Consider the following 27599-nt stretch of genomic DNA (forward strand, 5'->3'; position numbering starts at 1 on the left):
CCCCGCGCAGGCGCCGTAGCCATTTCCGGGATCTGTCAGCCGCTCCCTCTGGGCCTCGGTCCTCCGCCCGCGCCCGCCGGAGCTTGTTCGCGTCGACTGACCAGAGTCCGCGAATTCTCCGCTCCGAGCCGGTCCGCCCTACCCCGATCCCAGGTAAGGGACAACAGGGCGAGCTCCTGGCCCTGTTGGCCTCCACTGGCCCGGCCTCGCACCGGGCTTGAACTCGCGGGGGCGGTGAGGCGGGGGCTTAGGCCGCGGGGCCCAGGGGCTGAGGGGCGGGCCGGGTCTCCTGGTCCGGCCTCCGGAGGGGGCGGGGGATCCCCATTCTCCCTGGGGCCCGCCGAGCCCCTGGGGTTCCCATACACGCACAGATCGCTTCTCTCGAGATTTTCCAGCTCCGAGCCTCCCTCAATGCCAGAATTAGCGGCTCCTTCACCTGCGCTTCCGTAGCCCTGTTCGCTCTTGTATGATGGGCATTTGTCAAAATCTGTAAAATTGTAAATTAGGTGACCTTCCCGCTAGTCGAGCTTCACGACGGAACATTCCTTTCTTTAGCGTCTAGAATAGGTACTGCGCGCGGTGGGCGACCCTGGAATGTCCCGCTCCTGTCTAGGGCAGCCCTACAATCTTTTAGCTCTTGGGGAGGGGGACTCCCGAACTCAAGAAAGACCCTCCCCCCGAGTTCTTTAAGCTTCCTGCGCTCGAGTGCCGCCTTCTCCTAAGTCAGTATTGCACAAACCCGCCCCTACTCGCTCCGTGGAGCCTTTTATGTAGCCCCTTTCACGTTCCAGCCCCTCCAGTAGGACGGCCCATATTCCAGTCCCGGCACCACCACTTCGTTGGGAAGATTGCTTCTCTGAGTCCCCGTTTCCTCGTCTATAGTAGGAAGGTCCTTAGGGCTTTTTTTTTTTTTTTCCTTTTATCAAGTGAGTTTATTTGCGTTAATTGCCTAGATTAGTACCTGGCCCAGAGTAGGTGCTTAGTAAATATTAGCTATTCCCACTGTTGTGGGCGTTCTGTGCATATCTATCTTCCCTTCCTTTCCTAACCCCTGCACCTCCGCCCAGACTTGAGAACCAGGAAAGTGTCAGATGTATTTATGTTTCTGGCCCTATCCCTGTACTTAACTACACTGCTGGGAACATGGTAGACACTTAATAAATTGTAGCTTAGAATCTTTGATCGGAAAGCCATCTGTTCTCACTGCAGCTCTAGAACTTGAAGGAAATGCTAACCTACTTTTATCTACTTCAACTCATTGCCTAAATTACTGAAGTAATCCTAGTTCTGCTCTTTTCTTTTTTTAATCAATTTTATCTCACCTTTTGGTTTCAGGTAGGACCTGGGTTTTTCAGATATCTAAGGGAAAAGGAGAGGGTATCAGTCTGGGGGGTGTTTTTGCCCAGTTAGAGAGTGGGTGTAACTGGCTTCCTACCACAGAGTAGTCTGAAACCTTCCAAGGTTAATTCATCTACTTATCACAGTTAAAGGAGTGGATTATCTTGGAAAAATAAAACACTTGCATGGAGGAAGAGTGGTGGTATTTTGATCTAGTTAACTAATCGTATGCTGAAACAAATTCTGCATAAAGAGGTTTAAAATGATCTGCTGGTGAGGCTGGTGCCTGGCATTGAAACCTGGTCTCCGAATGTTGTGGAGGGTGTGGTGACCTTGTTGGAGTACCTGGGATTGCTGGGTTGGGTAATGAGAGCAATTAGAAACTGGATGAATCACAGTGTTGGAAACTGACCCTAAACAGATAACTGAAATCTTCACTGTACAAATGCTTTCAGGCTTCAGGGCCAAGAATTCAAAATATATGTAGATATTTCCAATTTCAGAGGATAATAACCAGCGTGTGCTTCTAGAGATGGTTCAGAAGCCTTGGATCAAAGGAGGGAAGAGAACTCATTCATCTCTTTTGGACTAGGCTTTTTGTACCACATGTTTTCGCATGTTATCTCATTTAATTCTCATAGCTACAGCCTTGGGATGTCAGTGACATGACCATTTTACATATTTTTTTTTTAAATGAGATTTAGAGATGTTAGGTGACTTGCCCTGGGTCTCATAGCCAGTATGTGACCAAGGCAGGATTCAAACCCAGATCCCCTTGGCTCCAGAGTCCGTGGCAACCAAACATCAGAATGACTGTACTCAAAGTGATAGGTAAAGAAGTTAGGTTGTAGGGGGAGTGCCTGGAATCATACTGTAAATCATTGTAAGTTGTTTTTTCTCTCAGTGCTGTACAGTAAAAGCTTATCAATAGAAGCTTGTCAGATTTCATGTAACCATCTTTTTGTCCCTTTTTCTCCTGTCTACTCTCATTAAGACAGAGGTTTTCAGGTTTCACTTAAATATTAATCACAGTTTAGAATTAGAATTATCATGCTATGACAGAAGGTATCTTTTTCTTGGTACAGAATTCAAGCTGTAACTCTCCTGCACTCAGAGTTTGATGAATACAGACCGTGTTTACTGGGTGCCTTATAAATTTGACAAACATGAATATTGTCTTACTCTACAGACTTAAAATACCCACATGATTATAAATGAAGTACAGGTCTGAGTGTATGTCCAAATATGGAACTTGAGTGATATAACAAATTTAGAAATGCAATTTTAGAAGTAATTATGCCATTATGTAAATGTTTACCTCTTTTGAAAGCTTTGATACTTCACTTAAAAAACTGGGTTGAGGAATGGTGGCAGGCTCAGTCAGTGGAGCATGTAATACTTGGGATTGTAAATTCAAGCCACACTTTGGGTGTAGAAATTACTTAAAAATAAAATAAGTCTTTAAAAAAAAAACTGAGTTAAAGAATGAGAAAGTCTTTGCAACTGTTCTGTTTTAACTATACATGAAATATGTGCTTTTATTGCATGTAGATAGTCACACTGAATTATTTGTAGGCCAGTTTTGTTTTAATTAACAAATGAGCCTATAAAATATGGCTTTTGAACTAAATTGCTTTTAATTAAGGAGATATTTGTGACACGGTATGTTATTTTGAGTAATATGAGTAAAACCTGTTGTGATGGGTAAGCATCTGATACCAGATGTAAGAGAGAATCATGCAGTGAGCATCTGGAAGTTTGTTTTAAAAAACATATTAAGCAGCCTCATTTGAATTCATTTAAAACAGTTTTGTTCTTTTTAAATTTTCAGTTAGAGGCTTTTTCTTTACTTGTGAGTTGCAGTTTGCTTTCTAGAACATGTAAGAGTAAAAAACCAGTGACCTAAATATCTTCACTGAAGAATAGAATATGAAACACATTTCTCTGCCAGTTCAAGATATCATATGTTTTATTTAAGGGTGCGCTGAATCTCTTTTGACCTTTGGATTTCTTTACAACAATTAACAGAGACATTTCTTCTGCTTTCCACTGAGATTGATTTCTGCTTTGTCTGCTGAACTTTGTTCACTTCATAATCTTCTGCTGTCCTTTCCATTCATTTCCTATTTACGTCAGAATTCCTATCTTACATTTCAGTCTCCACCGTAGGTTAAAGACTTGTACTCATGTGTATTGAAATTTCAGAGCGTTGTGTGAGTGCCTCTTAGAAATGATAAAGGGGGGGCGCCTGGGTGGCACAGCGGTTGAGCGTCTGCCTTCGGCTCAGGGCATGATCCCAGCATTGTGGGATCGAGCCCCACATCAGGCTCCTCCGCTGTGAGCCTGCTTCTTCCTCTCCCACTCCCCCTGCTTGTGTTCCCTCTCTCGCTGGCTGTCTTTCTCTGTCAAATAAATAAATACAATCTTAAAAAAAAAAAAGAAAGAAATGATAAAGGGGAGGAGGATCTGGGTGCTTTTTAAAATTCAGTGTCTCATTTCAGGTAATGGTTGCCTCTTTGGTGGATCTAGTTTGGGTATCTATGATAATAGAGAATTTTATTTGATTTTTAATTTAATGATGTATCACAGATTCCTGCTTTTCATTTTCAGTAAAAAGTTTAAAGAGCAATGTAACAAACATCTCTATAGTATACTCTGTGTAGATTTACCAGTTGTTGACATTTTGCCAAATTTGCTCTTTATAAATCTACTTGTTGTCCTGAACTATTGAAAATAAATTACAGAAGACATCATGACACTTCATCCCTAAACACTTCACCGTCTTTATCTCTTAAGGGTTAGAACATACTCCTATCTAATGGCAAACAGAGTGAAGACATTGAAAATAACTCCATATTGTTACGTAATTTAAATTCATGTTTTCCTTATTGTACAAAATATGTCTTTTATGGCTATTTTAAAAATATAGATTACAATCAAGTTTTGAATTTTATTTTCATTGCTCTTTTAATCTAGGATAGTCTGCCTCACACCCATTGCCTTTTTGAATAGTCCAGGCCAATTGGTTTATAGGATGGCGTATATTCTGGTTTGAACTGTTTGTTTCCCCTTTGTGTCATTTGACTAATTCTACTCCCCTGTAGTTCCTCTAAACTGGAAAGTAGGTCTGGATCTTGATTAGATTTAGAGCAGATATGTTTGGCAGAAATACTCGATAGATGGGTTGGCCGTATTACCAGGTTTCTCCAGGATGGTCCTGTGATCTGTTGTCACAACGTAATTAATAATGCCCCTTTTTGCTTTCTTAAAAATTTTCTGGTCCGGATGATAAATTCAGTGGTCACTGTTTTTAAGTCATGATGTGTACTTCCTGTTTCCTCTCATCAGGAAGCCCATCAGATTAGATTGTTCCAGTCTTTTCAATAAGTTTGATCCCTTGGTTAAGGTGGTGACTGCCAGATTTTCTGGTTGTTAAGGCTCATTTTTCTCTCTTTGAAATTAGTAAGTAATCTGTGGGATGATAATTTGAGATTGTGTGAATATCCTGTACCCCAGCAATCTTTAACCATGGTTTTAGAGTCCCTTGATGACCCTTGACAGAATAAAGTATACATTGGCGGTTTCAATGGTTGTTGTATTTAAGTGATGAAGTTTTGACATTGAGGTTGATCTTTTATTGGGACAATAATGTTTTATTTATCCCCAAACATTTTGGGATCCCCAGACAACTTAAATATGTGTTGTCTGCCATTTTAAATGCTTTTTTCTGTTGCTTATTACAGCTTTCTATCCTTTGAAAACACTAAGAATAATGTCCCTGCATCAGTTTTTACTAGAGCCAATCACCTGTCATGCCTGGAACAGGGATCGTACCCGTAAGTATGCTATTAATTTTACTCCTTGATTTTGGTGCCTTTGATGTATTTATACATAAGCAGTTTTTTAGGGATCACATATTTGTGTCACATGTGAAAAGGGCATGGACATGGATTCGGAAGGAAACTAGCTCAGTTGTTTGGTTTATAGATAAGAGAAACCAAGGCCTAGAGTTTCCAGTGGAAGGACTTTCCAGTGGTTAATGTTAGGGCCATTGCTAGCATCTAAGTCTTCTGGCTCCGTGTCTGTATCTTTTTCTACGATACCAGTGGAGAATGGTTTATATCAGAGGCATCTTTCATTGCCTTAAGAGCCCAGTGTCTCCAGTGGTTGTATAGTAATGTCACAGTCATCCAATATTTAGTGAGAATACTAGGACCTAGAATTAAGCTATTACAGAGACGTATAGTTTTCTCCCAATGTGCTAAGAGCAGTATTAGCTAATATTTACTATATTATTTGTAATAAGCTTGAGTTTCTAGTTTTCTAGCTCCAACCAACTAGAAAAGGATGGAAAAGACTCTTAGAAGTAGGCACAGTACAACAAACAAAATGACAGAGTATATAAGAGGGAGGCCAAAAAAAACCCTAAAAACAGAGACAGAAGTGTAGTAGTATACCCCTGAGTTATTTTTAAAAATTAAATTATATTCACTGTCTTCTTTAAAATAAAGCTTTATTGGGGTGCCTGGGTGGCCCAGTCGGGTTAAGCATCTGCCTTTGGCTCTGGTCATGATCCCAGGATCCTGGTTTGGAGCCCCGCATCAGGCTCCCTGCTGAGCCTCTTCCTTTGCCCCTTGCCCTCCACTCATGCTCTGTCCCTTGCTTTCTCTCTCTCAAATAAAATATTTTTTAAAAAAAGAAAAATAAAATAAAGCTTTATTGAGATATACGTCACATAAAATTCACCCTTTTAAAAGATAATGTCAGCAGTTTTTAGTATATTCCCAGTTATGTAATAATACCACTGTCTAGTTTCAGAATATTTTCTGTCACTACAGAAAGAAACTCTGTACCCATTAGCAGTTATTCCCAGTTTTGCTCAAAACTGCCAGTCTTAGGCAACTACTAATCCACTCTGTCTGCATGGATTTGCACACTCTGGACATTTTGTATAATGGAATCATACAATATGTGGCTCTTTGCATCTAGCTTCCTTCACTGACCATAATGCTTTCAAGGTTTATCCATTTTGTACCATGTGTAGGTACTTTATTCTCTTTTATGGCTGAATAATATTTTATAGACATACCATATATTTTGTTTAAGATTTGTTTATTTATCCTAGAGAGAGAGAGCATGCACACGTGCAAGTGGGGAGACGGGCAGAGGGAGAGAATCTTCAAGCAGACTCCCTGCTGAGTGCAGAGCCCAATGCGGGGCTCGATCTCACAACCCCAAGATCATGACCTGAGCCGAAATCAAGAGCCAGATGCCCGACCTACTGAGCCACCCAGGCGCCCCCTAGACATACCATATTTTCATCGGTTTATTCATCAGTTGGTAGACATTGGGGTTGTTGCCCCTTTTTGGCTATTACAACTAACACTGCTGTGAACATTCACATACCAGTTTTTATGTGGACATATGTTTTCAATTCCCTAGTTTATAACCAGGAGTTGAATTTCTGGGTCATATGGTAACTGTGTTGAACATTCTGGGGAGCTGCCAGACTGTTTTCAAAATGGCTGTGCCATTTTACATTCTCACTAGTAGTGTAAGAGGGTTCCAGTTTCCCTGTGTCCTTGTCAACACTTGTTATTGTCTGTCTTTTTTGTTATATCCCTCTACGCACTATATGCTAGTAGGTATAAAGTAGTATCTCATTGTAGTTTTGATTTGCATTTCCCTTTTGATGACTAATGATGTCGAGCATCTTTTCACATGTTTTTTGGCTATTTGTATATCTTCTTTGGAAAAGTGGCTATTCAGATCCTTTGGCTATTTTTAAAATTGGATTGTCTGTTTATTGTTGAGTGGTAAGAGTTCTTTTATATACTCTGGATACAAGTCCCTTACGCAATATATAATTTATAAAATCTCCCATTCTGTGGGTTGTCTTTTCACTTTCTTGATCATGTCCTCTGAAGCATGAAAGTTTTTAGTTTTGATAAAGTCCAGTTTATTTTTTCTTTTGTTGCTATGCATTTGCTGTTGTATCTACGAAACTATTTAATTCAAGGTCACATCTTTGTGTTTTCGTCTAAGAGTCTTACAGTTTTAGCTCTTATATTTACATCCTGAATCCATTTCAAATTAATTTTTGTATAAGATGTGAGGTAGGGGGCCCAACTTCATCCTTTTGCATATGGCTCTCCATTTGTCCCAACACCATTTGTTGAAGACTGTTCCCTCTCTTGGTACCCTTGTCAATAATCACTTGACTGTAAATGTGAAGGTTTATTGGACTCTCAATTCTGTTTCATTGATCTTTATGTCTATCCTAATGTCAGGACCACATTGTCTTGGTTACTGTAGCTTTGTAGTAAGTTTTTGAAATTGAAAAGTGTGAGTTCCAACTTTGCATTTCTTTCTCAAGATTCTTCTGGCTTGGGGCACCTGGGTGGCTCAGTTGTTAAGCATCTGCCTTCAGCTCAGGGTGTGATCCCAGGGTGCTGGGATCGAGCCCCACATCGGGCTCCTCTGCTGGAAGCCTGCTTCTTCCTCTCCCACTCCCCCTGCTTGTGTCCCCTCTCTCGCTGGCTGTCTTTCTCTCTGTCAAATAAATAAATAAAATCTTAAAAAAAAAGAAAAAGATTCTTCTGGCTCTTCTAGGTCCCTTGTATTTCCGTATGAATTTTTAAGGATCAGCTTATTAATTTCTGCAAAGAAGCCAGCTGAGATTTTAATAGAGATTGCTTTCAATCTAATATGTAACATGACAGGATGGTGAATCTAGAGCTCATATTTTGTGATCATGTCACAGTTTCATAGCTGAGTTTCCTATGTCCTCTGTGTCTACCATGTAAAAATGGGTTTGGGGAGTATTTCCAGTTATTTTTAGTAGAAAGTTATTGTTTTCATTTAAACTACTTGATAAACTTAATATGTTAAGACATATTTTTGTTATTATAATTTGAAATTTATAGCATTTTTCAACTTTAGATTTAGATTTGGCTTTTGAAGCATCTTAGAAATTTAGAGAAATATATAAAACTGGTTTTGAGAAAGTACTTGAAGTCTTGGGATTTTAGAGCTAGATATTTATCTGGTTCCGCAGTTTAATCTGTAAAACAGATATAACTTTCCTAAGGAGGGAAGGGAAAGCTAATACAATAGAAGGGGGGAAATGGTAAATGATCCAAAGTCTGCATCATAGATCCTAATTTTAATTTTAAGAAATCAGTGTTTTGGGTGTCTCAGTGGCTCAGATAGTTAAGCGTCTGCCTTCGGCTCAGGCTCAGGTCATGATCCCAAGGTCCTGGGACTGTTACCCGCATCGGGCTCTCTGCTCACCGGAGAGTCTGCTTCTCCCTCTCCTTCTACCCCTTCCCTACCCCCCACCCCTGGCTCATGTGCGCGCTCTCTTTCTCTCACGCTCTCTCTCTCAAATAAAATCTTTAAAAGAAAAAGAAATCAGTGTTTTGGGTTTTTTTTAATGAATTAGAAAGGGGGAAAATCAATATAAATTCAAAAGAAATTATCATATACATGTATATTTTTAATATTTCAAATTGATCTAAGAGATTTCTCATGAAAACAATTTTATTTTGTGATTCTTTTTGGCTTTATTGTAAAGGAAAGCTTTGATGTATTTTATGAGCAGAATCAAGTTTTTTTTGATAAATCGATAGTTTCAACCTGGGTGCATGATAGCAGTAATGAGAACGTATGAGCTATTTTCAGTGTTTCAGAAATTCTAACAGAAAATAAATATTTATTGCTAATAATGTTGGACAGGTAAACTAAAATGTCAAATATCTTTAGTATGGGCTAAAATTATATCAGCAAAGTTTGATAACATTGTTTAATTCTTACTGGTTAGAATCTTTACATAACAGTTATATATGGCTCTAATAAAATGAATATTTATTTTTTTAAAGATTTTATTTATTTATTTGAGAGAGAGAGTGAGAGATCCTGAGCAGGGGGGAGGGATAGAGAGAATGGCAGATTCCTTGCTGAGCAGGGAGCGTGATGCAGGAGTCAATCCCAGGACTCTGGGATCATGCCCCTAACTGAAGGCAGACGCTTAACCAACTCAGCCACCCAGGTACCCTAAAATGAATTTTTAAATTCAGTTTTTCTACAGAACATTTTAAAATAAGGGATCCAAGAAGAGGTAAAAATAATAAAAGGAATTTTTCAGGTGTGGATCTTGGGAACCATTTTTTTTTTTTTTAAGATTTTATTTATTTATTCGACAGAGAGAGCCAGCAAGAGAGGGAACACAAGCAGGGGGAGTGGGAGAGGAAGAAGCAGGCTCATAGCAGAAGAGCCTGATGTGGGGCTCGATCCCAGAACGCCGGGATCACACCCTGAGCCGAAGGCAGACGCTTAACCGCTGTGCCACCCAGGCGCCCCGGGAACCATTTTAAACAGATTTCTTACTCCTTCCTTGAATCTATTTTTAAGAAGCCAGCTGTCGGGATGCCTTGCCAGCTCATTTGGTGGAGCATGCAACTCTTGATCTTGGGGTTGTGAGTTCGAGCCCCATGTTGGGTGTAGAGATTACTTAAATAAATAAAATCTTTAAAAAAACAAAACAGGGATGCCTTGCTCAGTAGGGAGCCTACTTCTCCCTCTGCCTGCTACCCCCCCCCCCGCTTGTGCTTGCACGCTGTCTCTCTCCCCCTTTGTCTCTCTCTAACAAATAAATAAATAAAATCTTTAAAAAAAAAAACACCCAACTGTAACATATCTCTTTTTTTGGTGACAATTTCAGGTTTAGGTGTTAACTGTTGACTTTTTTCCTCCAGAGATTGCTCTTAGCCCCAATAATCACGAAGTCCACATCTATAAGAAGAACGGGAGCCAGTGGGTGAAAGCTCATGAACTCAAGGAGCACAACGGACACATCACAGGTAAAGGAAGACAACCGTGAGCTTAGTATGGTACTTGAAAATCGAGCACTCGTCGTTAAAAAAAGAGCCTCATAAAGTAAGTCTACCATATTTAAAGTTGTGCAGCATTTACTGAGTTTCCTTCAGAAAACTCAAGAAAATCATCATCATAGTGATCTCAGTTTTCAAGTGCTTCTTTTAGCCCAGCTGGTCCACAGTACTCCGCTAGCCGATGGGAAGCACTGATCCTGCTCTGACGAGTGAAGAGCTTGGATGAAGTGACAGGATGAGAAAGTGAAAACTAGACATGTAGCGCGTCAGCTGTGGGAAAACATAAGCCAGACTGTGTTCCCAAGTGCTGAGGGGACTCAGTGTCTTCCAAAAGCTTTCTGTATGTTGTTTGTGAGGCGAGGAAGACATTCCAAAATACTGAAGAGGACAAAGAGTAATGTAACGAACACCCACATCGCCACCACCTAGAATTAACAACGGTGGCAGAACACTGAGGAAACAGAGCGTTAATAATAAGGAGTATTATTCAAGATAATGGTACAGTCTCCTCCCACTGCCAGTCCTGTTCCCATCCCCCAGAAGCAGTCTGTGATTTGGGATGACATTGTCCCAGTTCACTTAATACTTGTACGTACCCATACGCACGCGTAAGCAATCTTCAGTACCTCGGGCTGGTCTGTTTGCTACATAAATGGCACCGTGTTGTGCATCTCCAGCTTGCTTTTTGCATTTCACGTCGTTCCTGAGCTCTGTGTTGATCAAGTTTATTCTTTTTAACCCTGTGTAACAATTCATACCTCTTCTCTCCTCCGAAGGATGTTGAGGGAGTTTGCAGTTTTTCCTGATAGTGAAGTGCTAAGTGGAGCATCCCTGTGCAGCTGTCTTTGTACGTGCGTCAGCGTGTGTTTGTGGCAGACCTGTTGTACCCCTGGGGTGTGCCCGTGCCCAGCTGTGCTAGGCCTGGTCATACCGCCTCCATCCCAGGCCCCCGGTATGGGAGTGCTTCCCCCATCCCGCACGTACTTGCTACGATCAGATGAGTAAAAGGTTGTGTCTCCAGAAGTTGCATTTTCCTGATTAATAAAAAGATTGAGCATATTTTCTGATGCTTATTAGCCATCCTAGGTTTCTTTTTCAGACGTTACTCCTGACCGTTTTTCCATTGAGTTTTTATCTTTTTCTTGTTGATTCATAGAAGACAGGATGTTAAAGCATTGGCTCTGAGGCTGTTCCCTGAGTATACATTAGCCTTCATCTTTGACAAAAACTATCAATAGATGGATAAAGGTGGCGAGCAGAGCAGTGCTGGATTTCATTAAGCAGGTGTCAAATAAGGGAGGAGGAGCAGTAAGATAAAAACAGAGAATTTCTCTAATGTTTTTCAGAATTCAGTGAACCAGGGGCGCCTGGGTGGCTCAGTCGTTAAGCATCTGCCTTTGGCTCTGGGCGTGATCCCGGAGTCCTGGGATCAAGCCCCACATCAGGCTCCTCCGCTGGGAGCCTGCTTCTTCCTCTCCCACTCCCCCTGTGTGTGTTCCCTCTCTCGCTGGCTGTCTCTCTCTCTGTTAAATAAATAAATAAAATCTTTAAAAAAAAAAAAAAATTCAGTGAACCAAATCCTGATACCAAATTTCCAGACAATGAATTGCTTTTTTGTGAAGTGATATCTGGCTGTTTTTAAAAGAACATATTCACGTACTGCTGTGTTAAGAAAGAATTCTTGTTCCTTGATCTTTACCACTATAACTTTTTCTTTATCTGTTTTCTGGCAGGGTTGATTCAGCCTCTTGCTTTGAATAGTTTGGTCAAGCACGTCAGAACTTACTCTGCGTAACTTTTCAATTACAAATTTGAGAGTCTTGGATTTTCCCTCTCTTCACAATGACATTTGCTCTTAAGTGGGCTGCAGAGTGACTGATAATTTTTTTTTTAATTGTGACCCTGGAATTTTGTCTCTGGTCCTCCAACATACTGATTAGCTTAAAGACATCCTTCCCTCCAACCAGAGAACAGCAGCATGTTTTGACCTCCTGCACCCTTTCCGTTGTATTCCCCAGCAAAAACTCGTGACCGTCCCTTCTTGTTTTTACTGGTGATTTGTGCGTGATGCTAGCAAGCGTCAGGCGCCACCTGACTCTGTTACTGAGCCAGCACGAAAGACATCATTTATAATTTCTATTTTTGTTGCTATTGCTTTCCCATGACCTTATTTCTATTAGGTTTGGCCTAGTTTCTTTACATTCCTTTGCCAGTGGCCTTATGGCCTAAAAATAAGAACATTCATACTTGAAGTTGGAATTTTAACATTAGGAAATACTTTTAAGTGAGGAAGGGCTAAGGTGAAAGACCAAAGAAATAGCCAAAAAAGTGAAATACATAGTTATGTTCTTTTCTCTTCTGCTTCTCTTTTGGAATTCTTTGAACTTGGGCCTGTTTTCATCCAGTTGCTCAAATGACGGGTTTTTTTTAGATCTGAAAAAACTGTAGTTGGAAAAATCTAAATATAACTCTGTGGCAGAAGACCAAGGATCAAACATAGTTTCTCAGAAAGATAGTAACTACAGAAAAAAAAAAAAAAATCTTCTGATGTTTTCTAGAAGAAAAGACCAGTCAGTACCACAGAGAAAAAGAGTATGGTTAACATCAAAGAGATATCAGAGTTCTAGTGTTTGTTTCTGTGCGTTTCTTTTTTTGTGTTAAAAGTGATCACTCTCTTTAAAAAAAACATTTTACTATGGACAGTTTTAAACAGATAACATAAGAAAGGCAGAAGAATGTAGTGAGCCCCTGTATACCCACCATCACCCAGATTCAGCATTGACCACCTCACAGCCAACCTTGTTCTCAACTCACTTTCCTCCTCTTCCTCCAGTTTGGAAGAACATCCCAGACAGTGTATCGTTTCATATTTCAGTTTGTGTCTCTAAAAGAGAAGGTCTCTTCTTTTCCATAATAACTGATACACTAGTTTTGATGGGGACCTTAGTAAGGTGCACACACGGTTGTGATGAGTTGATCTGTCTCTTAAGTCTTTTGTTTATAGGTTCCCTTTTTTCCCTTTAACTTTGTAATTTATTTGTGAAGAAAACTGAGAAATCAGGTTGTTTGTCCTGTAGTGTTTTCTAGAACCTGGATTTTACTGATTCCAAGCCCATGGTGTTTTACATATTTTTCTGTCCTCATATTTCCTGTACATTGCGAGTTGAAGTTAGGGAGTTAGGAAGTTCTTTCGTCAAGGAGGCACATGGTGTCTAGTCATCGTTCTGTGATGTTAGCAACGGTCTGATCAGTGACCATATCCATTCATTTAGTAGTGGCTGCAGGTGGTGGTCCAAATCTGTCATTTCCTCTCTGTTAGCTGATCACATTTATGAGAGACACTTCCCTTCCTTCATCAACTGTTTGGCTACCTGGAGGTATAGTTAGTATGGAAAAAACAGGACAGATGCTTGATTCTCTCCCTTTGCCTTTAAAGTCTTCAGATGGAATTAAAATTTTTAAAAATTATATAAAAAACCCTAAAATTTTAAAATAAGAGCATAAAAAACAAAAGTAAATAAAAAGAGTTAAAAGCTTATATCATCTAAAATACTTTGAAGCTGTGACCGTTTTTACAGCTTCCATACTGAAATGAAAGATGTGGCTACAGGAGTAGAGTAGAAGTATAAAAGCAGAAGACGGTCCCTTCAGTTTTTTAGAGAGTATGGATCTATTGATTAAGTGCCTCATGCTTAAGCACCTGAGGAATTCTTATAAAACATAATATGTTTAATCAGAGGTGATCATATGGAATAAGGGGTGAGATTTTAGATTGTCAAAATCATCACAAAATCACTGAGGTTCTCATAATTATAAGGCAGTATTCTGGATGTTAGGGGACACATTTGTTTTCTATTGCTGTGTAACAAATACTGCAAACTTAGCAACTTAACCAAAGCACATTTATTATCTCACAGTTTTTGTGGATCAGCAGTCCAGGCATGGCTTATCTGGGACCCCTGCTTAGGGTCTTGCAAGGTGTAATCAGTGTGTCAGCCAGGGATGAGTTCTCATCAGAGGCTTGACCAGGGAAGGATCCACTTCCAAGCTCCTTCAGGTTGTTGGTAGTAGAATTTCCTAGCAGCTGTAGGATTAATGTAATGTAATCTTGTCCACTAATCATGTACATCTAATCACCTTCCCAGCATTCCATTGGTTAGAAGCAAGTCACAGGTCCTGCCCACACCTATAGGGAGGGGACTTCCCTAGGTCTTCCCGCTACAGTAGTTTCAAAGACTTGCTTCTGATTGTCAAGAAGCTTGTAATCAAGTCAAGAAAACAAGACTTTCATAAAAATAACAATATTTTGCATCACACTTTGGGGAATTTATCATAGGTCATTTTAATCAGAACAAAAAGGTATGTTCCTGAATGCTTATTCCAATGTTACCTATTTTAATAAATGGTTAGAGACTAAAAACATTGAACAATGGGATGTTTGGGGAAATTATTATAATAAGATCAATTTTCTGAAATAATGCATAACCTGTACTGATTTATAAAAAGGAGAAGAAAATGTTTGCTGTAGTATTTTGGGGGAGAAATATGTATGGACATAAGAGTGGGGACAGGGCTTTATTTACTTCCTGCATGTCCCTTTGTGGTGTTTGTCTCTCTTGGATTTTGCATTTATAGTTAAAACTTAAAATCTAATAAAGGGCTGCAAAACTATCCTATAATGAATGGACTTGCAATCAAAATACACATCACTTAGAATACACTCCCCCATATCTTTTTCCCCTCAGTGGTGCAAATAATTGAGCAGACTATTCCTGTAGGTGAAAGAATGAATGAACTCTTCATACAACTAAAGTCACTGTGAGTTGTGACCATTGGAAACTTTGATTTATATTCATCTTTTTTCCATATGTTAAGAATGATAGTGATCAATTTTTAGGGAGATATCTATAATAAAAATTTATTAGTTGGGATGCCTGGGTGGCTCAGTCAGTTAAGTGTCCGACTCTTGATCTCAGCTCAGGTCTTGACTGCAGGGTTTGAGTTCAAGCCCCATGTTGGGCTCCATGCTGAGCATGGAGCCTACTTAAAGAAAAAAAAAAGAATTTATTAGTAACATTTCTGCATGTTCAATGTGAAATTGTATTTATAGAAAGTATCTCGTCATGTAACTACAGAACGATTGAGCCCTAGCGGATTTTACTCTTGGTATATAACAAACTGATCTTGACTTTGGGATCCTTCACGGAGCCATCAAATAAGTAAAAGTCTGATAAATATGAAGAATAACCCAAACATATTTAGATCTCTTCCTCGTTTAGATGCAGAGATACTCAAGGACTCTTTCTAGGACCTGTAGCATATAGAAAATAGGTTAATTGAAATGACCATGACCCCCCGAAGAGTATATAATGAGTCACAATTTATATTTTTGCCTCTCTTTACTGAAGATTATTTCAATTTACCCTGGTGTTTTATTTAGATGTCACGTAGCAGATTTTCAGTTAATATCTTGGAGTGAGGTCTGTTAATGAATGAAAGTACTTTTTTAAACCCCCCAAAAATCTAATAAAGAGAAAAGAAAAAGGTCTTTGATACCAGATAACTTTAGGAACCTCTGAGTGGGTGGTAGAATGCCCGTTTAGCTTTGTAACCTCCACCATCATAGAACAGCTCTGTTCTGCCTGGCCTCATGTAGGATCCTGAGTTCAGAACTTTGCAGAGAAACCTTGCCTTTGCGTGTGAAGTAATGATCAGGACCATAGATGGGGGGAAGGTTGGGGCTGGGGAGGAAGATACCAAGCCCACATCTAGCCTCGCCATGGCAGTGCCCACCTGGCTGTTTCATGTCTCCTGTCATTGGCCAGGCAAAGCAGATGACGCCACGTCTCACTTGCAGGTATCGACTGGGCTCCCAAGAGTGACCGCATCGTCACTTGTGGGGCAGACCGCAATGCCTATGTCTGGAGTCAGAAAGATGGTGTCTGGAAGCCAACCCTGGTGATCCTGAGAATTAATCGTGCAGCGACTTTTGTCAAGTGGTCCCCGCTAGAGAACAAATTTGCTGTGGGAAGTGGAGCACGACTCATTTCTGTTTGTTACTTTGAGTCTGAAAATGACTGGTGAGCTATATCTTGAGTATTTTTCATTTCTCTCTGTGGAATTATACATTTGGACCACTGTGTTCTTGGTGACTTCTTGAAGCACTGGGTGAAGGCTTAACTGTAACTTCAGTGTTTCCTCATCTGGAGATCTTTTTTTTCCTCTGAAGATCTCCATTCCCTTTGAGCATTTTTCCTTCTTACACGCATGTTGAGTCAAATCTCACATCTTCTCATGTCCATACTGACCTGTGGCCCCATGTTCTGATCTCCTAACTGGTAGGTTCTAGAAGATGCTACTACTCTTCTCATTCTGTGCTGTCCAAATTGTTTTCGTACTCTTACAGGTAAATCATAAACTTGAGAGATTCCCAGGCATGACCTGAAGAATAATTTTTTTCCTCACTATCTGTCCATGTAAAATATCTAAGATTCCTGCAGATAACAATGTACTCCTTTAAAATTTATTGGCTAACCAGATCTGTGTCTTGGTATAATGTTTTATTCATTTAAACCTTTGGAGTAAAAATTGACCAGAATCTTGGAACTCTCGTCAGCCTGTTCAGCTTTCTGTATAAATCACTTGTAGCTGAGCCACTCAAAATACAGAATTTTATTTTATGGCCAAGTAACTCACCTTAACTAATCCTTCTCGCTTACTTTGATAAGAAAACGACTCTGCTCTGTGTGACGAGCATTCACAAAGGATGGTAAATAGCCTTCAACGTGGAATTGTCATGCAGTACGATCTGGCAGTGTTTGTATTTGCACTAAAAATAGCAGGGTACACATTACTCTTTGTGTCAGTGTTACTGTTTGCTTTCTGCTGAAACAGTGAAAGGAACAGATTATATTATGTTTTGCGAAATTTAGTGAAATCTCACAAATTTTGATTCTTTGGAGAGTCTGTGAATTTGCAACAAGATTAAATTATGAATTTAAGACCTGCATTTTTCTTTCAAGTGTGTGTAAAAATAAGCCTAACAAAATGTTTCCTGCCAAAAATCATTTTAAGAGACTCACTGTAATGAATAGATAAAAACTTTACTTCCTAGGTAACGTTCAACCTCAGAGATTGCTCACATTTTTATTCATTGAAAAATAGTCTCAAATATAGGCAATTGGGCTGTTCTGTAGTACAAGGTATTGTCATTTGAACAAGCTGTGTGTTCAGGGGAGTTTCTCAGCTTTAGAACATTTCACTGGTGTGATGTGAGTACTTTCAAACAGTCTCTAAAAGCCTTTAAAGAAACTGCATCATAAGCAAGTCAGAATACTATTTTTCAGAAGGAAGTTTTTTGGATAGGTTCCTGAGAGAAAGATTCTGTGGAAAAGCAGTTTGGCATTCAGGGATGGGCGTTCGGCTCGATATTGAGTCTCTCAGCTCTGAAACAGCAGAACATGATGGGTTTTTAAGCAGCAGTTTAGGGGCAGAAATTGAATTAGTGAAGCCAGAATAATGACTGATCTCAGATATAAATAAACTTTTCAAGTGGAGCGAGAGAATTCGTTAGAACGTCCAACAAGAGGTTGCGATTTTCTTGGTTATGATTTCTCTGAAAAATAATAATTTGCAGCTTCACAGAGATGTAGAAAGGAAATTGAGCTATTTTACAAGCCAAACTTAAAATGAAATAACAGGTCACTGAGTATTTGTAATAAAAATTTAAGTAATTTCAAACCCCATATTTTATTTTAAAGGTTAAAGTCACGTGTAATCTGAAACTCCATGAACAGTATCCAGAGTTAATCCATAAATATAGTTACTCTTGGGGATCCCCTGGCCAGGAAGGTTCAGAGCTGGCTGCTGTGATAAGAATGTCAAAGCCTAAAAGACAGAATAGAAAGGACTATTTATGGCTCTTCTCCCTCTCTCCGTTCCTCTCTCTGGCAGAGGACCTGCACGCCACGTGTGTATCACCTGACACACCTTTGTCAGGCCCTTTGGAAACTGTTGCTCGATGTGTGGATAAACTGAAACGGATTTTCTCCTTTTGTAGGTGGGTAAGCAAGCACATTAAAAAGCCAATTCGCTCCACGGTCCTCAGCTTGGATTGGCACCCCAACAATGTTTTGCTGGCAGCAGGATCATGTGATTTCAAATGCAGGTGGGAACAAATGAGAACTGATAGATTGATCTGTTCCTTGTTCATCTTTCAAGTATTTTTCAGGTTCCTTTTCTTTGCAAGGTACGGTGCTAGGTACCGTGAGGGACTCAGAGATGGAAGGAGCTTGTGATCTAGGAAAGCAAGCACAGAAGTCACGGAGGGGGAAGGAAGTGGACTTGGAGGTGTGCCGTAGGAGGGAGCTGCGCGGGTGGGGCCGAGGAAGTTTTCCTTGGGCAGAACATAATGTTTGGAGCAGGGGTATGGTAGCCCTCGGACTATGGTATTATTTCTCATTTCATAACCCAGGCAGAGACTCGGCAAATTCCAGGCTGAAGCTAAGATGAATGAAAGATAGCTGAACAGTGCTCTGCTGAGCTATGACTGTGTTCTTCCTTTTCAGTTCAAGCTTTTTATTTGTTGGTAGCGTGAGGCTAGAAGAAACACAGCCACTTTGCTAAGAGCTTTAAGGATCATATGGTGTAACTGCTTTTTACGGTTATTCTTTACCAAGAAGGCTTTTTTTCCCTTAGCCAAAAGAGAAGCAAATAAGTGTTACTTCACATTGACAGTGTGGTGGGTTGGGAGATGGGATGCATCTTTCTTTAGTAGGTTATTTGGAGAATTTCCAGAAAACCTGGCCTAGTGATTTATATCCAAGAATATCCAAGGGTTTGGTGTTTTGTTTTATTTTTTTAAGATGTGTGTGGGAATTTGGCTGTGGAATGGGGATACAGCGGCGTCAAGGCCGTCTTTGGAAAAAGATTGGTTCTCCTACTTAAGAACCAGTGTTAACAGCATAGACATCCTGTGGGAGAATTCAGGAGTTTTGTTGTCCGATGTGTTGCCCAGAGTCATTCCAGCTCCCTTGAAGGATAGAACTGAATGATCCGTACCACTTGAATTATCGGGCTATGTCTGAAGAATCTGGTTATGAAAATTCTTTCGATAATATTAATTTCCAGAAATAAACTTTGCTTTGACTTGTGGTCCTGTGGGTAAGAGTCTGTTCAATTCGTGCTCTGGGGTTTGCAACTGAGAACCACCCGTTCTGTCCCAGCCTCTGATGACTAGAGCAGTGGCCGTTGTGATGCTGACTTAAGGCCCAGCAATTCTCAGACTCATAGAGGACAAACTGACGGGTGCCAGAAAGAAGGAGGGTGAGGGGCTGGGCAAAATGGGTGAAGGGGAGTAGGAGGTACGGGCTTCCAGTTGGCAGAGTAAGTCACAAGGATGACAGGGAACATAGGGACCCTGCAAGAGCGTCTATGGTGACAGATGGTAGCTACACTGGCAGTGAGCCTGGTGTAAGGTACAGAGAAGTGAATCACCATGTTGTATACCTGAAACTAATGTAATAATGTGTCAGCTGTATTCAAATAAAAAAAAAGTAAAGCCCAGAGATTCCAAGGTCACGTCCTCTAACTTACCGGTAACCCACTGTGCCCTTCACCTCTCCAGGGCTACTGCTGTCATTGTCATTTTGGAGCAAATCTCTCAGCTCATTTTAGGGCGTCCTTAGGTCCAGAGGTTCTTGAAGAGAAGCTCTACCAAGTAGAAGTAGTGTTGGAGGGGGGTGGCTTCCGGGCTGCTCTTTCTCCCCCTGCTTCCTGAGTTCGGCATCCAAACCCCCTCACACACAGCTTGATGGAATTCGAGAGAGAAAGAGAGAGAGACTGCTGCCGGCCGGCCGTAAAGGACCCTCCTTCACCCCAGACGATAACCTGTCACAAAGACTGGACAGTGAGCCCTGACAGCGCGAGAGCCTGAGGGACAGCCTGCCCACTCCCTCCCTGGCCTCCCTTGGCTTCCTGTTTGCGTGTCCCCTTCTTTAAGTGGGCTAGTGCCATTGGTTTATTGCAGCGTGGCACATACTTTCCTCTCCTGCCGTGCGGCCGTGTGGGCTTCTGGAATACTGTGTTGCTGCGCTCACTTAGCAAGGTCGGCCGTGTGCCAGGGAGGGGCGGCAGCAAGACCCTCCCCCAGAACGTGCGCTCCAGGAGGGACAGACTTTGTGCTCATTCCTTCCAGAACTGCACCCCTAGAGCAGGGCCCGACGCTTCGAAGGTCTCCGTGTATACCCTCTGATTGAGTCTGCACTTTGCCAGACTCAGATGGGCCTGTAGGCAGCCCTTAGAACCAAGTCTTAAGAGATTTGTGGATGTGACTTTGTCATGTTTTGCTTTTCAAAGATCCATCTCTGCCTTCTGAGACACCTTACGGCAGCTGCCTGGGGCCTGTTTCTGTATACATGTGTTTTCATTTACTTTTTCCTTCTTTCCTGCCCCTTAAACTTCAGAGTGTTTTCTGCCTATATTAAAGAAGTGGATGAGAAGCCAGCCAGTACACCCTGGGGCAGCAAGATGCCTTTTGGTCAGCTTATGTCAGAGTTCGGCGGCAGCGGCACTGGCGGCTGGGTGCACGGGGTCAGCTTCTCTGCCAGCGGGAGCCGCCTGGCCTGGGTCAGCCATGACAGCACTGTATCCGTTGCCGATGCCTCAAAAAGTGTGCAGTGAGTATTCGCCTTCTGCTGGAGTTAGTGGTTTGGGATCTCGCACCAGCTCGGCTAAGGCTGTCCTTTCCTGGCTGTAAGTTCAGGATGTGAGCGTAAAAATCTGACCCAGAACCGCAAGGCCACCTTTAAAGTCACAGACACACATTTAGATTGTCCCTTTGGGGAAATTGTAAACAGTTAGGTCTCACTTCCAGAAACACTTCTTAATGGAGGTGATGAGGGTAATGCCTTTGAAGGACCCTCCTGGTTTGCAGCTGATGAGAGTTCCTTCAAATAGCCAGTTTAGTCTGTTAGTGTGAATCCCTTACAACAGGTCAATGTCATCCAGCAGCCTTACGTAGGAGATGGTGTTCTTACTCTGTGTAGTCAGTGAATTTCATTCAGTCATACTGAAAGCCCTGATACCAGTTCCTCTGGAGTGTGCCGGAAGAACTTGAATTGCAATGACTCATTTGTGAGGGAGGCACCTGCCCAGCCGTAGGGAGAGCACCGGGCATCCTGTCACACGTCAGAATATCTGCTCATCATACGCTGGAGGAAGAGAGGGGATAATTGGAATTCTTTCCCCTTCTGAATCTTTGTTCTCTCCTGGTGAATCCTTTCCATTGGCAGCTAAAGGTTACCCACCTTAAAAGGTTTCCTGACTTGTCAACCTGTGCGCTGAGAACCGGTCCCATCAGGTGTGTCTGTCTCCCTCCACTGCACGATGACAACAGAGTGACATTTCAGAGAGGATATTTTTGTACTAATTGGATTGAATTGGGTTTATTTTCTTTTTTCTTTTTAAGATTTTATTTATTTGACAGAGAGAGATAGCCAGCGAGAGAGGGAACACAAGCAGGGGGAGTGGGAGAGGGAGAAGCAGGCTTCCCGCGGAGCAGGGAGCCCAACGTGGGGCTCGATCCCAGGACCCCGGGATCATGACCTGAGCCAAAGGCAGACATTTAACGGCTGAGCCACCCAGGCGCCCCTATTTACTTTTTTTAACACCATAATAAATGGTATAGTCTTCCAGATTTCTGGACATGTATAGGCACTTACATGTCTTTTCATTTTGAACACAAATGGGATTATACTCTACATTTTTACAGTAATTTGTCTTTTGTCATTCAGTTTTGATGTCATGGTTATTTGATCTGTGTACAGTTTATTGTAATGCGTAATAAGCTCTTAGCATATGCTTATTACAATCCCTGTCTGCTCTCATATTGATTTATGATTTGGCTTTTCCGGTCCTGCAAGTCAGATTATATCCTCTACCCTTCCCGTTCTCGAACACAAATATTTCGTGTAGTAGGAGCCAGGTGTGCCACAGTAAGGCCTTCAGATGAGGTGTTAGGACTTTAATCCAATTACAGTGGTATTGGGAGGGTGGGGGGGTTCTCCTGAGATATAGTTTTCAAAATGCATCATCTTTTACATGAAGTTCTTTGATCCCGATTCATCAGCCAGCGTGTTTGCCCGCCACGTCTGTTGACCTCTTGGCCAGGTGCTGCAGCAGATAGCTATTAGGTATACGGGTCCACGCACCTCCCCCAGCTCCTCCCCCAGTGCCTGGCAGAGAACAGAGAATAGACTCTCCTAGACGTTTGTGCCCACCCTCCGGGAGCCCACGGTGAGCACGGGGCAAGGAGAGGATGGCAGGACAAGGCATTCAGTCGTGAGTGACAGTGACACGCAGAGCACTAGGTAGTCAGAGGAGAAGCCACTTTAGGCTGAAGCGGTCCAGGAATTCATGGAAGTGGTCAAATGAGAGCTGAGCTTCAGAGACCAGGGTGGACTTTGGTGGACAAGCAAGAGACAGCATGTGGGTAAAGGGTGTGGGAGCGAAGCAGAGATGGGAAAGAAGAAGGACTCTCTGGGGACCAGTTTGTCATGAGTGGGGGGCCTCAGAAGCAGGTGGGGCCCTGGGCCAGAGAGGGCCAAAGGCCTCTGTTTCTACAGGTGACTGACCCCAGGGCTGTGTCACGCTGGGGATTCCTGAAAGTACAGGTCATGGGGCTCCTTTTAAGCATAAGAGTTCGTTTTTACTGCACAAGCCCCTGTGAAAATGGGTCCTTTGTCATTCACAGTGTCTATAAAGAAGCTGCGTGGTCCGTTCCATCTCAGTTTAACAACTGTTCTTGTGTTCAGGGTCTCAACTCTGAAAACAGAGTTCCTGCCCCTCCTGAGCGTGTCATTTGTCTCCGAGAATAGCGTTGTAGCCGCGGTAAGTAATTCTCCTCATTCTCCCTTGCAGTAAATACACTGTATTGAATTCTCCAGAACAGGGACAGTGCGTGCTCTGTGACTGTGCACCGGCACAAACCTGAACGGCCTTTTAGAATAGCTAGCCTCGAAGAGTAAGAGACGCGCGTGGTGTGCCCGTTCTGCTGAGGGGTCGGCGGGTGGGCAGCGCACCCTCTGGCGCCTGACTGAGATCTCGTTTCAGGGCCACGACTGCTGCCCAATGCTCTTTAACTACGACGACCGTGGCTGCTTGACCTTCGTGTCCAAACTAGACATTCCAAAACAGAGCATCCAGCGCAACATGTCTGCCATGGAACGCTTCCGCAACATGGACAAGAGGGCCACGACCGAGGACCGCAACACAGCCCTGGAGACGCTGCACCAGAATAGCATCACGTACGTGCCACCCGGCTTCCTGGGGCCCCCGGAAGCCGCTGTAGCCGGGGCCCTGACCGGCTGTGGAGAAGCGTTCGCTGACGAGGACGCCTGTCTTCCTCTCCTTGTTTCCTGACTGGGTCCCGGTGGTGCAAGTTGTGTACCGTGTGCCCAGACGTTCCTTCAGGAACGGGAGCAGAGAGGAGTCTGTAGCCTCCCGACTACGGGCTCTTACTTTCAGCTTGTGACAGAGCGAGCCGCCCCCGCCTAGTCATTCTGTCCTTCGCGGTGCGGCTGGCGCGCGGCGTCCCCGGTGAGGAGCGCTGGTCCTGCGGCGGACGGCGAGCTGGCGTGCCTGCCGACGCAGCCTCTTCCCGGGGCCTGCCTCCTCCAACGCTGAGGGAGAACAAAAGGAGACCTTCCTGAATGTTGTGGTCCTGTGGTAGTGACCGCATGACGGGAAGACTAGTTATACCCTGGTTGAAAAGGTAACTCTAGCTGTCATTTCAGCCGTGGAATTCAAGTGATGTGTACCAGTAAGATCATGTCATTAAAGAAACAGAATTCACTGATACATGGCGAAACCAAGGAGTTTCCTGACTTCGGTTTTTCATCAGGCATATGTGAACTGTGTTTTATCCAGAAAGCTTGGTTTTTTCTAAATCTAGAAGAGAAATGTAGTCTGTTCTTGATATTTTCCATGACTCTGGTCAGAGTTAGGTACCAGAAGATTTTCTCTTTTTGACTAGACCTTTTGTGTTGAGAGACTTTCATTGAGGTGATGATGGCGGGAACAAGAATGGAAACCTCTAGACTTTCTCTTTGAGAGAATTATTAAATGCAAGTTGTGCTTGTCATGTTCAGTGGAAAGGGCCGCTGGACTTAAAATAGGCCGAAATGTCTGCTCTGCTGGAAAGCAGTAACTTGAAGTCTTATCTGCACTTCTAGTTTGTCTCGAATGACTTTCAGAATTATTTCTCGTGAATTTCTCTGAAGCGTCTCTGCAGACTGTGTACCAGGAAGGAAACAGCTCTCGTTGCGTCTTCGAGAGTTTCTGGTTAAAAATAAAAAGACCCTTGCAGATTGGCATATTTGCTTTTATTTGCAGTTATTAAAATTGTTCTCTTTGCCCTTAAGCAGAGGGTCAGCACACTTCCTGTAAGGGACCAGAGAGTAAATATTCTAGGCTCTGAGGAGGTAGCCAGTCTCCGTCACAGCTGCTGACATCTCTGGTGGCACGCAGGCAGCCAATGGCAGTACATATAAAAATGCGCGTGGAGGTGTTTCAATAAACTTTATGGACACTGAAATTTGAATTTCCACTTAATTTTCATGTCACGAAATAATAGTCTTAATTTTTTTGTAACCATTTACAATCGTTAAAGCCGTTCTTAGTTCACAGGCTGTACAGAAACAGGCCATATGTGCCATAGTTTTGCCATTTCCTTCCCTAGGTGGAATGTTCTAGACTTTTCAGAGGAGAAAGAAAAATTATTTTTTTTTTTTAAAGAAAAATTATTGTCTGAGCTATGGAATTTTCTTGAAAGTTTTTCAGATAATTAGGCTAAGACAGGTTGTTCCATTCATCTGTTGGTTACTTGGACTCGTGTGTCTGAACGTTGCTCATATTTACGGTGATTCATTTCAGATGCAGGGCGAGCTCTTGACTTACAGACCCTGCTTGTCTAGGAGGGCGATTTGGGAGTTTTTGTTTGGAGCCAGTTGAATTTCAGTCATGCTTCATCCTGCCTCTAGCTTGTTTTTGTTTTTAATTGTTTCCATTTTCGTCATTGCTGTGGTCCTGCCCACACTCTGCTCCCGGGCAGTTGCATGCTGCCTGGCCTGGCTTGTCCTGCCTCTGCACGTCACACTAATTAATGTAGCTTCTTACCTTTTCAGTCAGGGCTTTTCTGGACATCCGGTCATAAGATGCGTTTGAATATTTTCTGCATCAGATCGCTGCAGCCTAGTATTGATGGACAACTTAATATTTAGGAATTGGGACTTCGTTGCCTTAAAACGCCCTTACACTATTAGCCAGGAAGGTTGGGGCCCACTCCCTCCACATACCTGACAGTCTCTCTTGTTTTTGCTTTTTTTCAGTCAAGTGTCTATTTATGAGGTGGACAAGCAAGATTGTCGCAAATTTTGCACTACTGGCATCGATGGAGCCATGACAATTTGGGATTTCAAGGTATTTTCCACTTTTCAGAAGAAACCTTGTTTGCATTAAAACTCTTTCTGTGACAAGAATGTTTCTCATTTCTTGGAACAAAATGTCAAATCCAGTGCACATCAGAAACGGAGAACATTCGATTGTGGTCATTAAAACCTGAAAGTCTGGGCACCTGGCGAAGAGAAGCCAGTGCCTCTGTCTACACGGAGGAGTTGGGGGCGGGGGTCGCCAGCACTGCAGGGAAGAGATTGGCCTGAGCTGCATCGCCAGGTGCAGTGGGATCGTTTCGGGGGCACGCGGGGGTGGGGGGCGAGCTGAGTTGCAAGAGCAGCAGGTGCAGACCAGCTGAGCTCGGAGCATGCGCCGTGTGTGAGGCACTGCCAGCGGTTTGGGCTGCGCTGTGGGTCCCGCGGAAGCACGAGATGCAGCTAGGAAGCAGGAGAGGCCGCTGGGCCGTGTCTGTGACAGCCAGGAGCTGGGCCGCAGCCAAATAGGGAAGCACCAGCCTGTCAGGTGCGGGCGGCCTGGGCTCTGGGCAGAGGCTGTGCGGTCCGGTGAACAAGTGAGGAGGATGTGACCCCCAGCTGTGGCAGGGGTGTGGCCCCGAGCTTCTGGACTGGAGGGAGATTGAGGAGGCCACATGGAAGGGCCTCGTGAGGAGCAAATGCAGGGGGACTCCGCACACTCTGGCTTGGGGATTGGACGGACAGTGAGCGAGATAAGGAGCCAGAGGGGAGCAGAGGGGGTAAGAGAGAATGGCTGCTGCGCGCAGCCCTGTGCATTTCATTTTCTCCTGGTTGTTAAGCCCCAAACAGGTAAATGTTTACAGTAGTTTGCTCCTCCTTGTGCATTTCCATGGTGTTTGGTTTCCCCCCCTCCTTGGGTGAAATACATAATATGGAAGAAAGCCTCCAGAATACTGTGGAGAAACAAACCGTCTTCCTCCAAAAGTTCCCCCACCCCCACCCCCCACCCTTTCCAGTGTGGCCATCGAGGCCCCCATGAAATTAGCTCCCAGAGCAGTTACACTCCGCACTTTATTCTTTGATCCCTCGGGTCAAGTCCTGTCCTCTCCCTGTGTACGCGTGTTCGCGAGGAGGTCCCGGGGCAGTGTCCTTCAGTCCGTGTCCACCTTTGAGCACCTGCTGTGTGGCCCGTGTAAGCAGAGTGCCCGCCGCGAGGGCCTCCGGGCTGTGGTGAGAGGCACGGAACATGCACTCCGGCAGTTGTCACCAGTAAGCCGGTGGCCTGGCGAGGAAGCGCAGGCCCTGAGCCGGCAGAAGCGTCCAGATCCTCTGGTCGGAGCCATGGTGACAGGGCCGCACAGGGCTTGGAAGGGCCAGCAGGGGGCCCAGGCCTGGGAGAGCATGTTTCAGAGCTAGGTAGGCCAGATTGGGGGGGTGCGGGGCCTGCACATCAGTCAAGGGGGAGAGGGCAGTCGTGTGGGGCCAGGGGAAGTCCCCAAGACGACCGTCTTCAGTAACCCTCAGTGTTCTTCCTGCCCTTTCCAAGACCTTAGAGTCTTCTATCCAGGGCCTCCGGATAATGTGAAGCTGAGTGAGCCTCCCAGATCCAGCATGACAAACTGACAGACTGACAAACTGACCAACGCGCTGACGCAGCCCCGCCGTGTGCATGGTGGTGAGGAGAGCCAGCCGCAAGGAAACACTGAAGACACGTTTCGCGCAAATACCGTTTGTGTGTTTTGTTTGAATATAATTGGTGACAGTGTTGGTTTTTGAAAAGCAGCAGTGATTTGGGTTTGTTCTTTGTTTTTGCTATTTCATTCCATTCTTGACCAAAGCTTCTCTTTAAGTAGTTTATTATGGAAAATTGTCACACTAACTTAAAGGAAAGGGTGGGAGATACGTCAATTGTCTGCTAAACAATTAAATAAAAATACCGAATGTG

The 27599-nt window shown here is 43.2% G+C and overlaps 1 protein-coding gene across 1 annotated transcript; it reads left to right on the forward strand.

Moving 5' to 3' along the window:
• On the forward strand, positions 1-27599 carry ARPC1A (actin related protein 2/3 complex subunit 1A). Its single transcript, XM_040634786.1, has 10 exons — positions 1-153; positions 5082-5174; positions 10095-10199; positions 16087-16309; positions 18289-18396; positions 20693-20905; positions 23042-23117; positions 23340-23533; positions 25616-25706; positions 27201-27599. The coding sequence occupies exons 2-10, from the start codon at positions 5111-5113 to the stop codon at positions 27237-27239; spliced, it is 1113 nt and encodes a 370-aa protein (XP_040490720.1). The 5' UTR covers positions 1-153; positions 5082-5110; the 3' UTR covers positions 27240-27599.

The sequence above is a fragment of the Ursus maritimus genome, unplaced genomic scaffold (assembly GCF_017311325.1).
Source record: "Ursus maritimus isolate PB19 unplaced genomic scaffold, ASM1731132v1 scaffold_2, whole genome shotgun sequence".
Taxonomy (NCBI): Eukaryota; Metazoa; Chordata; class Mammalia; order Carnivora; family Ursidae; genus Ursus; species Ursus maritimus.

Bases quoted from the DNA above. Each gene is read 5' to 3' on its own strand.
- ARPC1A (XM_040634786.1), top strand. From the start codon at position 5,111: ATGTCCCTGCATCAGTTTTTACTAGAGCCAATCACCTGTCATGCCTGG. The intron at 10,200-16,086 runs GTAAAGGAAGAC...TCTCACTTGCAG, and splicing joins GCACAACGGACACATCACAG to GTATCGACTGGGCTCCCAAG. The intron at 16,310-18,288 runs GTGAGCTATATC...CTCCTTTTGTAG, and splicing joins TTTGAGTCTGAAAATGACTG to GTGGGTAAGCAAGCACATTA.